Raw genomic sequence first — 14,222 nt, forward strand, 5'->3', positions numbered from 1 at the left:
AAGATCATGGCTGATCACCCACCCCAGCACCTCCCTCCCCACTCCCCCCGACCCCCCCCCCCCCCCCCCCAGCCGCAAGGACCACATCCAACTCCCTCCCGAACACATCCAATGAACTGGCATCAACAACTCTCCACGGCAGGGAACCCCACAGGCCAACAACTCCCCGAGTGAAGAAGTCTCTCCCAATCCCAGCCCCAAACAGATATGTTGTGATACACAAGGTATCGCAATTGTTGTGGGACAGGCTCGGTGGACCAGATGGTCTTCACCTGTCCGTCACTGTTCGTATGTCCGTATGTTTCGTATTCCACCCCCATGGCGAGAGAGGGAGGCAGCAGCAAAGAGCCCAATCCTGTTCTGGGCACGGGCTGGCTTCCTTTCCCCTCTCTGACCCAGAGCTTCGAGGCTCCGTTGTGTGGCTGCTGACATTCACTAACGCGGCACAGATGGAAATGAAACCCTTGGCCAGTGCATTTAAACAGTAACTAAAGTCACGATTCGAAGTGGGAAGCGCGTCAGCAGCACGGTGGCAGGGAATCGTGCTTCATATCCCGGGATGGGGGGAGGGGCCGGAAAACACAATTGGAAATAACGTGCTTACTTTCTATCACTCTCCGGAGGCCAGTTATCCCACTTGTAGTACGTCTCTGGCTGTTCGGTGAAGAGCACCTTATGCAAACTGCAAGGAGGAAGATGACAAGTTGAAACTTCGCTCAAAAGCAGGCACGGAATCGTGCACAGACTGACCTGCCAACCATAGCCCACTTAAACATCCAATAGAAAGACTTGCATTTATAAGGCACCTTTCACAACCTCCGGACATCCCAAAGCGCTTTACAGCCAATAAAGTACTTGTGAAGTGTGGTCACTGTTGGAAACGCAGCAGCCAATTTGCGCACAGCAAGCTCCCACAAACAACAATGTGATAATGACCACACAATCTGTTTTCTAGGGATAAATATCGGCCAGGGCCCCAGGGAGACCTCCCCTGCTCTTCTTCAAAATAGTGCCATGGGATCTTTTACATCCACCTGAGAGGGCAGATGGGGCTTTGGTTTCTGGAGCCCATGACCCTCTGATTCGGAGGAGAGACAGCGACCCACTGAGCCACAGCTGACACCGGATTAGTCAGGAGCAAAACTATCAACCAGCAATTGTTGGGCAGGACCAACACATCCCAATGGGTCTGGGAGATGCCTCTACCCCTAAGAGGCATGCTGGCTTAGGTCACACCATCCATCATAAGGATGCAGAAGAAGAGGGCCCTCTACCCTCTCCATAGGAAACTACTTAGTGCAAACAGAAAATGTTGTAAATCCCCAAGCAAGTCTGTCCGCATCTGACAAGAAAAAAAGACAGGGTAACGCAACTGGTCCGTGCTGGTGTTTATGTTCCGCACGAACCTGCTCCCAACCCGTCTTCATCTCACCCTCAGCATACCCTTCTATATTCCTTTCTCCCTCGTGTGAATATCCAACTTAGTCTTAAATGCGGCCCAGCACCACCTTCGCCGGGTAACAAGTGCAGCCTTGCCAGCACCACCCGAATCTCAAGATCAGAGTTATTTTTTTTAAGTGAAAACGTACATTGATGCGAGATGCCCTACTGGGGCTCGGTCAGAGCGCCAAAGACATCTCCGACTCAAACACCACGGCTGCAGAATGTCAAGCTGACCCGCATTTTGGAGTGGCCCTCTTCATTGTTTCCAATTAGGTTCAAACTGGACGTAGAAATTACAGGCCTCATCCAAACGAGGGACATCGTCCTTTTAAAAGCACGCATCGTAACATTGCAGTTCACCCTCTCCGCCCCAGAAAAGGTGCTGATTATGGGCCCAAATTTGCCCAGGAGTTGCTCCGTTTTTTTGGGAGCAATTTGATTTTTCTGGAGTATCTTAAAAATCTCCATTCTGCACAATTTACACCAGTGTAAGTGAGTTAGGATTTTTTTTTTTGTTTAGTTTTTTTCTTCAAAAAGGGGGCGTCACCAGCCATCTACGCCCATTTTGGCCATTTAAGCCACTTTGCACAGCTAATAATTGCTCCAAACTAACTTAGGCCAGCGTATGTGACCACTTGTGGCCGCACAGAAAACCCTTGCGGAGAGTTAAGAAATCAGCGCAGGTTGCCAGAGATTTGGCCGGGGGGGGTATGGGGGGGGGGGGGGGGGAGGGGAGTGAGAGGATCTTGCAAAGCACGAAACACCTTCACAACAACATTCATGAAGCATAAAAACCATCAATAATAAATAATAAATAAATAAATAATAAAGCTCAAGACCTATCTTCATAACTCAGCCCGGGAAGTCAGCGGGCCTGCCGGTGCGAGAGGCCACTCTATCTATTGGGGATAGGTGCGGGTGAGTGGGACGTCCGGGTGGGAGAGAGAGCGCAGGTAACGGGCCACACAACACACAGCAGGCTGGGCTCACAGAACACGGAGGCTGCAGGAGTCCACTCCGAGGGATTGGTGGACTTCTCCTCCGAGGACTGCTGACTTCCCTCCCCCGCTCCCCCCATCAAAACTCTCCTCACTAAACAAAGCACAACCATCAATAAATAATCAAAAATAAAACTCAAGTCCCACCTCAGCCCAGGAAGGCAGCGGGTCAGCCGGCAAGTGCGGGAGGCCACTCGGCCGGGGATAGGTGCGGGACTCTCTCTATGGTGTGCAGCAAGCCCGGCGCGCGCCGTGGCGCCACTCGGCCTGGGATAGGGGCGGGCCATCCGGTCCCACGCTGCAGAGGAGCTACTGCGCATGCGTGAAACCTCCAGTGCGCATGTGTTGATCTGCCGGCGCACTAGCTCCGCCCCCTAATTGAACTGCCACACCGTGCCAAGCCACTGGAGAGGCCATAGAACGGCCAGAATGTGGGGACAACGTTTTGGCGCCATTTTTATCCTGGGAAGTTGGCGCACCTCGGGTGAGCGCGCCAAGAATCGGCAGCGGCCAATTTTGAGCCCTATGAAACTGCAAGAGTCAAAATTGACACCTACTCTAGCGAAAACTCTCCATGCCCACTATAACATTTATCTGCATTATACCATAAGTCTCCCCATTTACCCTGGAAGGAACCACATCACCCGAGTCAAATGCCGACGTTACAGGCAGTCGGGCCAACTGTACTGTTCCACTGATGTAGTGTAGTTGCGGCATTGGGGAGGGGGGGGGGGGGGTTTGCCTGTGATATCAGGAGCCAGCACAAATTGGTGGTGATCCTCACAGGTGACGGGTGCAAAAGACAAAACATTGACTTCTAGTCTCCCAATGAGGGCACGTACCAATGGATGTAATCCTTGGGATTCAGCTTGCAGACGGTCGGCACCACTGTGTGCAGCCACCACACCGCGTCGCGCTGGATCGTCGCAATCTGAGTCTGAAACGCACGCAGCCCTTCCAGGTCTTCAGTCCGGGAGGAGTGACGAGAGAGAGAGAGAGAGAGAGAGAGACAACAAGCATCTTTCACACATCCATTGACTAGATTTCTCAAAGGAGTTTAAGAACATAAGAATTAGGAGCAGGAGTAGGCCACACGGCCCCTCGAGCCTGCTCCACCATTCAATAAGATCATGGCTGAACTTCGACTCCACTTTCCTGGATTAAAGCCCAGATCAACACCAAAGCTGCTCATTTGTATCTGTATCCAACCATTTGGTTGTAGTGCCTCGGTCACCAGAGCCACGATCAGCTGACTCGAGCACAGGTAGATCCTGGGACCTCCCTGGCCAGTGTAACTCCGTTCCATATTGGGGGCAGTATAGGAACAGAAGGAGACCATTCAGACACTCCCCAGGGAGACCAGTCAAGTAGCTCAGATTTAAATTCTGTTCCGAGCAAGTGCACTGTGGCACAAAAAGCTCTGAAATAAGCAAAGATATCACAAGTGCAAGCAATTGAAGGGCGTTGGCAGATAACAGATAAAATAGAAAAGCAGAGTATTTTTTTAAATGGTGTGAGATTGGGAAATGTTGGTGTTCAGAGGGACCTGGGTGTCCTTGTACACGAATCAGTGAAAGTTAACATGCAGGTACAGCAAGTAATTAAGAAAGCAAATGGTACATTGGCCTTTATTACAAGAGGATTTGAGTCTAAGAGTAAAGACGTCTTCCTGCAATTACATAGGACCCTGGTGAGACCACTCCTGGAGCATTGTGTACAGTTTGGGTCTCCTTACCTAAGGAAGGATATACTTACTATAGAAGGAGTGCAACGAAGGTTCACCAGACTGATTCCTGGGATGGGGGGATTGTCCTATGAGGAGAGATTGAGGAGACTTGGCCTATATTCTTCAGAGTTTAGAAGAATGAGAGGTGATCTCATATAAACATACAACATTCTTACAGGGCTTGACAGGGTAGATGCAGAGAGGATGTTTCCCCTGGCTGAGGAGTCTAGAACCAGGGGTCACAGTCTCATAAGGGGTCGGCCATTTAGGACTGAGATGAGGAGAAACCTCTTCACTCAGAGGGTGGTGAATCTTTGGAATTCTCTACCCCAGAGGGCTGTGGAGGCTCAGTCTTTGAGTATATTCAAGACAGAGATTGATAGATTTTTGGATATTAAGGGAGTCAAGGGATATGGGGACAGTGCAGGAAAGTGGAGTTGAGGTAGAAGATCAGCCATGATCTTATTGAATGGCGGAGCAGGCTCGAGGGGCCGAATGGCCGACCTCCTGCTCCTAATTCTTATGTTCTAGTAGGTCACGTGCAGCCCTAAAACAATAGTGTTGATCATCGTTCCCTGTTCTGTACAAGCTTCTGGCAGCAACATGATTCCCATTTACTGTATTAATAGAGTTCTTAACACCGCATGCCCCATAGGAACATGAAATTTAATGGCAGTTAATTCACACTGCTATCGGGGGAACCAAACAATTTTAATAAGGAAAACACTGTCAGAATAATGCAGCCTGCTTCGTTTAAAGGTATACCTGTAAACTCAAGTGTCTAAGCTTTTTATCTTTGTGAGCCACTAAAGAGGAAATTCCTAGAGCCTTGTCGACTCTATATAAAGCCTAATGTTCCCATTAATTTGTATCTCAAGTTGCTATTACTAATTGATTCAAAGAACGTGCATTTGATAGAAGCGCCTTTCACAAACTCAGGACGTCCCCAAAGCGCTTTACAGCCAATGAAGTACTTTTTGAAGTGTAGTCGCTGTTGTAATGTAGGAAATGCGGCAGTCAAAATTGCGCACAGCAAGCTCCCGCAGACAGCAATTGATCATCTGCTTTCTTCAGTTGCTGGTTGAGGGATAAATATTAGCCAGGACACTGGAGAGAACTCTCCTGTACTTCTTCGCAATAGTGCCGTGGGATCTTTCACATGCGCCCGAGACAGTTTAACGTCTCATCCAACAGGCGGCATCTCCAACTGTGCAGCACTCCCTCGTTACTGCACAGAAGTGTAACCTAGATTTTTGTGCTGCCCACTGAACCAAGTTGTTTCTTCAATTGACCAAGTAAGTGCAAACAGACAGAGTTGCCTGCAATTCATCAGACTGCCAGTGCTCAAATGCCAGAGAAAGGGCATTCATAAAATGTTCATCTGGTTATTCAACTCCTTTTTGGAGGAGTTAAGTAACACAGCCTTTAGTCATTTTTGCAGTGGCCCCTGTTCATTTTAAACCTTGAAGTCAGTAAGAACATAGCTTTCTGGAACCCCACACAAAAGTATTTTCTACTGTAGCATTAGCCATCACTAAAACAGATTATCTGGTCATTTGCACATTGCTGTTTGTTGAGAGCTTGCTGTGCAAAAATTGGCTGACGTGTTTCCTACATTACAACAGTGACTACAACAAAAAGTACTTCATTGGCTGTAAAGCATCCCGAGGTCGGAAAAGGTGCTATATCAAATCATTCAACAACAACTTATATTTATACAACCCCTTTAACATAATAAAATGTCCCAAGGTGCTTCACAGGAGCATCATCAAAAAAAAATTGACACCAAGCCACATAAGGAGATATTGGGGCAGGTGGCCAAACGCTTGGTCAAATATGTAGGTTTTAAGGAGCGTCTTAAAGGCAGAGAGAGAGGTAGAGAAGCAGAGAAGTTTAGGGAGGGAATTCCAGAGCTCGGGACCCAGGCAGCTGACAGCACAGCCACCAATGGTGGAGCAATTAAAATCGGAGATGTTCAAAAAGCCAAAATAGGCAGAGCGCAGATGTCTCGGGGGGAGATACAGAAACTATTCTTTCAATAATGGTTTCAGCATTAGAGCACATGCACTTGACTTATCCAACATAGTTCCCTGAAAGGGCTCTGCAATTCCCAACGCATCGCCCCAATGGAAGTGCTGGTCCTTACTCTTCTTCTCGCCTTTGTCCCAGGCGAGGCCTGCTTCCTTCACTTGAGCTGTAATCCCCAGCATCATCGACAGGGTCAGCAAGTCTGTCACCTGGATCACAAAGCGCTCCTGTACAACCGAGAAAGCAAGTTAGAACGCCGGGCGGCACAACGCGTTTGCCGTATTATTTACGCCAGAGGACAACGGAGAAATCAATCAACGGGCGGACAGATTTCCTGCTTTTTCCCGGCAGTCACATCTCGGGCACAGATTCCTCCCTCATGCATTTCGCCTCTTTGTAGGCTCCTGGGCCACAAACCCGGGAGCTCAGAGGGTTACATGATAACAGGCGAACACAGACTCTGCCAGAGTCTCTGGCAACGTCGCTCAATGATGAGATGATGACAATTCGTCAGCTGGGACAAGGAAGAGGCACGGTCAACCGACCCACGCAAGACCACGCCTGTTGCCCGCACCATAATCTTGCTGGTCTAAATCATGAAACCTTAAGCCTCTAACCAGACAGGAACCCTGCTGATGATCGCTGCCACATTGCCATATAGTCTGTCCCAACACTGGTGCGTTACTCTGTAGTTTCTACGTAAATCAGTCAATAAATAAATAAAGGGCTAGATTTTCGGCTTTTAATGGCAGCGGGGTGGAAAAAGTTTGCACCTCAGTCAGCAAAATTGAGCAGCTAGGCCCTGAGTGTGGGGCGCAGTGCTAAGGGAGGCGTTGTATACCTCTCTTAGGGCGCTAGGCCGGGAGGCATTGTATACCTCTCTTAGGGTGCTAGGCCGGGAGGCATTGTATACCTCTCTTAGGGTGCTAAGGGAGGCATTGTATACCTCTCTTAGGGTGCTAGGCCGGGAGGCATTGTATACCTCTCTTAGGGTGCTAAGGGAGGCATTGTATACCTCTCTTAGGGTGCTAGGCCGGGAGGCATTGTATACCTCTCTTAGGGTGCTAAGGGAGGCATTGTATACCTCTCTTAGGGCGCTAGGCTGGCTGAGCAACTGAAAATCCCGAGCTAAACAGCCGGCCTGGGAGAGCTCCGAGAGAGGCCTGGGGGGGGGGGGGGGCAAAACAAACCCTGGAAAAAACATCAACAACATTCCCAATAAATAGCCCACGCCACCACAACATAAATCGCAAAAAAAAAGTCCCACTTACTCGAGGTGGACATTACTTACCTCACTGAGGCCACTACAGCTGGGACTGCACGGAGCTCTACGGGTCGGGCAGGAGCCACAAATCGAGCCGGTGTCGCAACCAGGGGAGTTACACACCGACTCGCCTCTTCTGGGCGGTAATGCTCCGCGTCTCGCTGAAACTGGCCCCGAAAACCCCGGCGGGGAGCTGGAAGCTGCCCGCCCGCACGGAAGAGCTCACCTCTGTCATTGGTATCAACGACATAGGTAAAAAAAGGGATGAGGTCCTACGAAAAGAATTTAAGGAGCTAGGAGCTAAATTAAAAAGTAGGACCTCAAAAGTAGTAATCTCGGGATTGCTACCAGTGCCACGTGCTAGTCAGAGTAGGAATCGCAGGATAGCGCAGATGAATACATGGCTTGAGCAGTGGTGCAGCAGGCAGGGATTCAAATTCTTGGGGCATTGGAACCGGTTCTGGGGGAGGTGGGACCAGTACAAACCGGACGGTCTGCACCTGGGCAGGTCCGGAACCAATGTCCTAGGGGGAGTGTTTGCTAGTGCTGTTGGGGAGGAGTTAAACTAATATTGCAGGGGGATGGGAACCTATACAGGGAGACAGAGGGAGACAAAAAGGAGGCAAAAGCAAAAGACAGAAAGGAGATGAGGAAAAGTGGAGGGCAGAGAAACCCAAGGCAAAGAACAAAAAGGGCCACTGTACAGCAAAATTCTAAAAGGACAAAGGGTGTTAAAAAAGCAAGCCTGAAGGCTTTGTGTCTTAATGCAAGGAGTATCGGCAATAAGGTGGATGAATTAATTGTGCAAATAGATGTTAACAAATATGATGTGATTGGGATTACGGAGACGTGGCTCCAGGATGATCAGGGCTGGGAACTCAACATCCAGGGGTATTCAACATTCAGGAAGGATAGAATAAAAGGAAAAGGAGGTGGGGTAGCATTGCTGGTTAAAGAGGAGATTAATGCAATAGTTAGGAAAGACATTAGCTTGGATGATGTGGAATCTATATGGGTAGAGCTGCAGAACACTAAAGGGCAAAAATCGTTAGTGGGAGTTGTGTACAGACCTCCAAACAGTAGTAGTGATGTTGGGGAGGGCATCAAACAGGAAATTAGGAGTGCATGCAATAAAGGTGCAGCAGTTATAATGGGTGACTTTAATATGCACATAGATTGGGCTAGCCAAACTGGAAGCAATACAGTGGAGGAAGATTTCCTGGAATGCATAAGGGATGGTTTTCTAGACCAATATGTCGAGGAACCAACTAGGGGGGAGGCCATCTTAGACTGGGTGTTGTGTAATGAGAGAGGATTAATTAGCAATCTCATTGTGCGAGGCCCCTTGGGGAAGAGTGACCATAATATGGTGGAATTCTGCATTAGGATGGAGAATGAAACAGTTAATTCAGAGACCATGGTCCAGAACTTAAAGAAGGGTAACTTTGAAGGTATGAGGCATGAGTTGGCTAAGATAGATTGGCTAATGATACTTAAGGGGTTGACTGTGGATGGGCAATGGCAGACATTTAGAGAACGCATGGATGAATTACAACAATTGTACATTCCTGTCTGGCGTAAAAATAAAAAAGGGAAGGTGGCTCAACCGTGGCTATCTAGGGAAATCAGGGATAGTATTAAAGCCAAGGAGGTGGCATACAAATTGGCCAGAAATAGCAGCGAACCTGGGGACTGGGAGAAATTTAGAACTCAGCAGAGGAGGACAAAGGGTTTGATTAGGGCAGGGAAAATGGAGTACGAGAAGAAGCTTGCAGGGAACATTAAGGCGGATTGCAAAAGTTTCTATAGGTATGTAAAGAGAAAGAGATTAGTAAAGACAAACGTAGGTCCCCTGCAGTCAGAATCAGGGGAAGTCATAACGGGGAACAAAGAAATGGCAGACCAATTGAACAAGTACTTTGGTTCAGTATTCACTAAGGAGGACACAAACAACCTTCCGGATATAAAAGTGGTCAGAGGGTCTATTAAGGAGGAGGAACTGAGGGAAATCTTTATTAGTCGGGAAATTGTGTTGGGGAAATTGATGGGATTGAAGGCCGATAAATCCCCAGGGCCTGATGGACTGCATCCCAGAGTACTTAAGGAGGTGGCCTTGGAAATAGCGGATGCATTGACAGTCATTTTCCAACATTCCATTGACTCTGGATCAGTTCCTATCGAGTGGAGGGTAGCCAATGTAACCCCACTTTTTAAAAAAGGAGGGAGAGAGAAAGCAGGGAATTATAGACCGGTCAGCCTGACCTCAGTAGTGGGTAAAATGATGGAATCAATTATTAAGGATGTCAGAGCAGCGCATTTGGAAAATGGTGACATGATAGGTCCAAGTCAGCATGGATTTGTAAAAGGGAGATCATGCTTGACAAATCTTCTGGAATTTTTTGAGGATGTTTCCAATAAAGTGGACAAAGGAGTACCAGTTGATGTGGTATATTTGGACTTTCAGAAGGCTTTCGACAAGGTCCCACACAGGAGATTAATGTGCAAAGTTAAAGCACATGGGATTGGGGGTAGTGTGCTGACGTGGATTGAGAACTGGTTGTCAGACAGGAAGCAAAGAGTAGGAGTAAATGGGTACTTTTCGGAATGGCAGGCAGTGACTAGTGGGGTACCGCAGGGTTCTGTGCTGGGGCCCCAGCTGTTTACATTGTACATTAATGATTTAGACGAGGGGATTAAATGTAGTATCTCCAAATTTGCGGATGACACTAAGTTGGGTGGCAGTGTGAGCTGCGAGGAGGATGCTATGAGGCTACAGAGTGACTTGGATAGGTTAGGTGAGTGGGCAAATGCGTGGCAGATGAAGTATAATGTGGATAAATGTGAGGTTATCCACTTTGGTGGTAAAAACAGAGAGACAGACTATTATCTGAATGGTGACAGATTAGGAAAAGGGAAGGTGCAACGAGACCTGGGTGTCATGGTACATCAGTCATTGAAGGTTGGCATGCAGGTACAGCAGGCGGTTAAGAAAGCAAATGGCATGTTGGCCTTCATAGCGAGGGGATTTGAGTACAGGGGCAGGGAGGTGTTGCTACAGTTGTACAGGGCTTTGGTGAGGCCACACCTGGAGTATTGTGTACAGTTTTGGTCTCCTAACTTGAGGAAGGACATACTTGCTGTTGAGGGAGTGCAGCGAAGATTCACCAGACTGATTCCCGGGATGGTGGGACTGACCTATCAAGAAAGACTGAATCAACTGGGCTTGTATTCACTGGAGTTCAGAAGAGTGAGAGGGGACCTCATAGAAACGTTTAAGATTCTGACGGGTTTGGACAGGTTGGATGCAGGAAGAATGTTCCCAATGTTGGGGAAGTCCAGAACCAGGGGTCACAGTCTAAGGATAAGGGGTAAGCCATTTAGGACCGAGATAAGGAGAAACCTCTTCACCCAGAGAGTGGTGAACCTGTGGAATTCTCTACCACAGGAAGTAGTTGAGGCCAATTCACTAAATATATTCAAAAGGGAGTTAGATGAAGTCCTTACTACTCGGGGGATCAAGGGGTATGGCGTGAAAGCAGGAAGTGGGTACTGAAGTTTCATGTTCAGCCATGAACTCGTTGAATGGCGGTGCAGGCTAGAAGGGCTGAATGGCCTGCTCCTGCACCTATTTTCTATGTTTCTATGTTTCTATGTCACTGCTGCCGCTCTGGGGCGAAAACAGAGGCAGCAACAAAAATCCAGCCCAAAGTTAAAAAAAAAAAATGACTCGCCACATGGCTCAGTTGGCAAATTCACTGCCTGGTGACAGGAACACAGGAGCAGGTCATTCAGCCTGTCGAGCCCTGTTGCACCATTCACTGAAGTCATGGAAGATCACATATCTTCGCTAATTTACCGAGGGGGCAGCAGAGACATGGTTGATCTTAGCGGGGGGGTGGGGGGAGACCTGCCAGAGTGCCTGCTGCTGGCTCACACGTGAAGAATGGCCACTTGGGCAAGGTACGAGAGGAGTGCCCGTGAAACCGTACAGCAGGAGGCCGAAAGGAAGAAAACACAGAAGAAAAATAAAGTCTAATAAACAGAAGGCTATTTATTTCGGCGGCACCGGGGTCCTGCTGAACGATTTCCCCCCAACAGAAAGACTCAGTTAGCTCCGTCCGACGGTAAATACTTAGGGCTTGCGCCTACAAAACAGCACCCACCTTAAACTCCATTTCTAGATAAGTCTGCTCCTTCCGCTCCTGCATCAGGCCCAGACAGAAGGACGGGAAGTTGATCTCGTGTTTGGTCTGTTTAATAATTTCCCGCAGCAGCGCTCGAGACGCGCGTAGGTAATCGTCTTTGTTGGTGAGCAGGTCCTGGAACACCATGGCCAGGTACTGATGAAAAGATACACAGAAAGACACAGGTAACAACCTTAATGCACACACAACTCACCCACCCACAGAACCACACGCAGCCCATCACTGACCACGTACAAGGTTATGGAAGTTAAAACTGCTGGCGGCTCAGTCCCCTCTCCGAGCCAGGCAGATGGGAGAAAGTGCCAAGTTCAATCTCTGGTCTGCGATCAGTCAAAGCCTCCCTGATAAAGTGCGACATCCCCACCGACACCTGGGAGTCCCTGGCCAAAGACCGCCCCAAGTGGAGGAAGTGCATCCGGGAGGGCGCTGAGCTCCTAGAGTCTCATCGCCGAGAGCATGTCGAAAACAAGCGCAGGCAACGGAAAGAGCGTGCAGCAAAGCTGTCCCACCCACCCCTTCCCTCAACAACGATCTGTCCCACCTGTGACAGGGTCGGTGGCTCTCGTATTGGACTGTTCAGCCACCTGAGAACTCACTTCAGGAGTGGAAGCAAGTCTTCCTCGATTCCGAGGGACTACCTATGATGGTGAAGAATCTCAGCAAATGTGGCTACAGTTAGCTTCAGTGTGCTGGGAAAGGACATGCTGGGGAAAGAGAAGGTGGCACGAGATAAATGAAGGCACGGGGACGGTTTAATTCCTCGCTTTTTTGTTCAGCTTCTATATGAAGTACACAGAATCTACAGCAGAGAAAATACAGCACAGAAACAGGCCATTCGATCCAAATGGTCTACGCTGGTGTTTACACTCCACACGAGCCTCCTCCCACCCCTCTTCATCTCACCCCATCAACACATCCTTCTATTCCTTTCTCTTTCACGTACTTATGTAGCCTCCCCTTAAATGCATCTATATTATTCGTCTCAACTTTTAAAAAAATTTGTTCACAGCACGTGGGTGTCGCTGGCAACGGCAGCATTTATTGCCCATTCCTAATTGCCCTCGAGAAGATGGTGGTGAGCTGCCTTGTAACTGAGTGTCTCGCTGGGCCATTTCAGAAGGCAGTTAAGTGCCAACCACATTGCTGTGGGTCTGGAGTCACATAGGCCAGACCGGGTAAGGACGGCAGATTTCCTTCCCGAAAGGACATTAGTGAACCAGATGGGTTTTTATGACAATCCGGTAGTCTCATGGTCACCATTACTGACACTAGCTTTAAAATAATTCCAGATTTATTTATTTAACTGATTTTAAATCCCTCAGCTGCTGTGGTAGGATTGGAACTCATGTCTCTGGATTACTAGTCCAGTAACATGACCACTATGCTACTGTACCCTATGTTGGAATGTTAGTCAGGACAGTCAGGGAACTCCCTGCTCCTCTTTGAGTAGATCTTAGACATTCACCTGGACTACTGGAACCTTAATGCAGCATCCAAAGGATGACACCTCTGATAATACGGCCCGCCCCACCCTCGGATAATGGATGGGGCTGAACATGTAAGCTCCTGACTATCACTGAGTGAGCCGGTATCGAGGGTCGCAGGGGGTTAGAAGATGGGAGTTTCATGGTCACCATTACTGATGCTAACTTTTTATTCCAGATTTATTTAATTAACTGACTTTAAATTCCCTTAGCTGTCGTGGTGGGATTTGAACTCGCGTCTCTGGATCATTAGTCCAGGCTTCTGGATTAAGAGTCCAGTGACATTACCACTATGCCACCGTACCTCCACGCGGTAGCGATTTCCACATTCTAACCACTCTCTGGGAATTCCAGAAGAGCATCTCGTACCGTCCCGACGTTGCCAAGTAACGAGTTGCACAATCAGCGGTAGTTCCCCATTGAGATCTCCCATAGGCTATTCACTTAGCAACAAGCAACATACACAGCCAGCTCTCAAACTGGTTACTGGAGGGGGGGTGGGGGGGGGGGGGAAACGACTCATCCTCCGACTGTTTCCTCTCCACTGCTCCACCGTGGCTCCAATTGGCGCTGTAATGTTTACAGAGCTGCGCAGTCGCTGGGCGGCGAGTGATTTTTGGCCATACAGTTGCCCGACGAGCTTCCACACCCAATGGGACTGACTGTACGCGGTGTGAGTGCGCGCGGGGGGAGGGGTGGGGGCTCACCTTGGGGGCCAGCTCGGAGTTGTGCTGCAGCACCGTGTACAGGACCTGCATGTTGTTTGGGTTCCGCGCATTCGACAGCTCGTTGAAAATCACAAACTTCACCAGCGTCCCCAGGTTATCCCGGTGAGCGTTCAGCAATTCCCTGGGAGCAAATCACAGGAGAAAAAGCTTTGCAACAAGGCAATTACACAAAAAATAAATAACATGTGACATTTTATATTGATACAGGTTGAGCGTCCAAAATCTAGAACCCTCGGGACCGAGGCCGTTCCGGATATTTCCGGATTTCGGAATGTCTTTGCCTGGGCCGAGGTAGGTGGGGTCGGACAGCCGAGGTAAGGGAGGGGATGGGGGGGGGGGGGGGGGG

General features: G+C 48.9%; 1 protein-coding gene across 1 annotated transcript in view; it reads right to left on the reverse strand.

Moving 5' to 3' along the window:
• ints1 (integrator complex subunit 1) overlaps window positions 1-14,222 on the reverse strand; it is a 113,584-nt gene that overhangs the window by 82,856 nt on the left and 16,506 nt on the right. Inside the window, exons 10-14 of the mRNA XM_070901330.1 lie at window positions 13,856-13,997; window positions 11,623-11,799; window positions 6,314-6,422; window positions 3,284-3,404; window positions 605-682 (exon numbers count right to left, since the gene is read on the reverse strand). Coding sequence (XP_070757431.1) covers window positions 605-682; window positions 3,284-3,404; window positions 6,314-6,422; window positions 11,623-11,799; window positions 13,856-13,997 — 627 coding nt within the window. The remainder of the gene's footprint in view (window positions 1-604; window positions 683-3,283; window positions 3,405-6,313; window positions 6,423-11,622; window positions 11,800-13,855; window positions 13,998-14,222) is intronic.

The sequence above is a fragment of the Pristiophorus japonicus genome, chromosome 15, assembly GCF_044704955.1.
Source record: "Pristiophorus japonicus isolate sPriJap1 chromosome 15, sPriJap1.hap1, whole genome shotgun sequence".
NCBI lineage: Eukaryota > Metazoa > Chordata > Chondrichthyes > Pristiophoridae > Pristiophorus > Pristiophorus japonicus.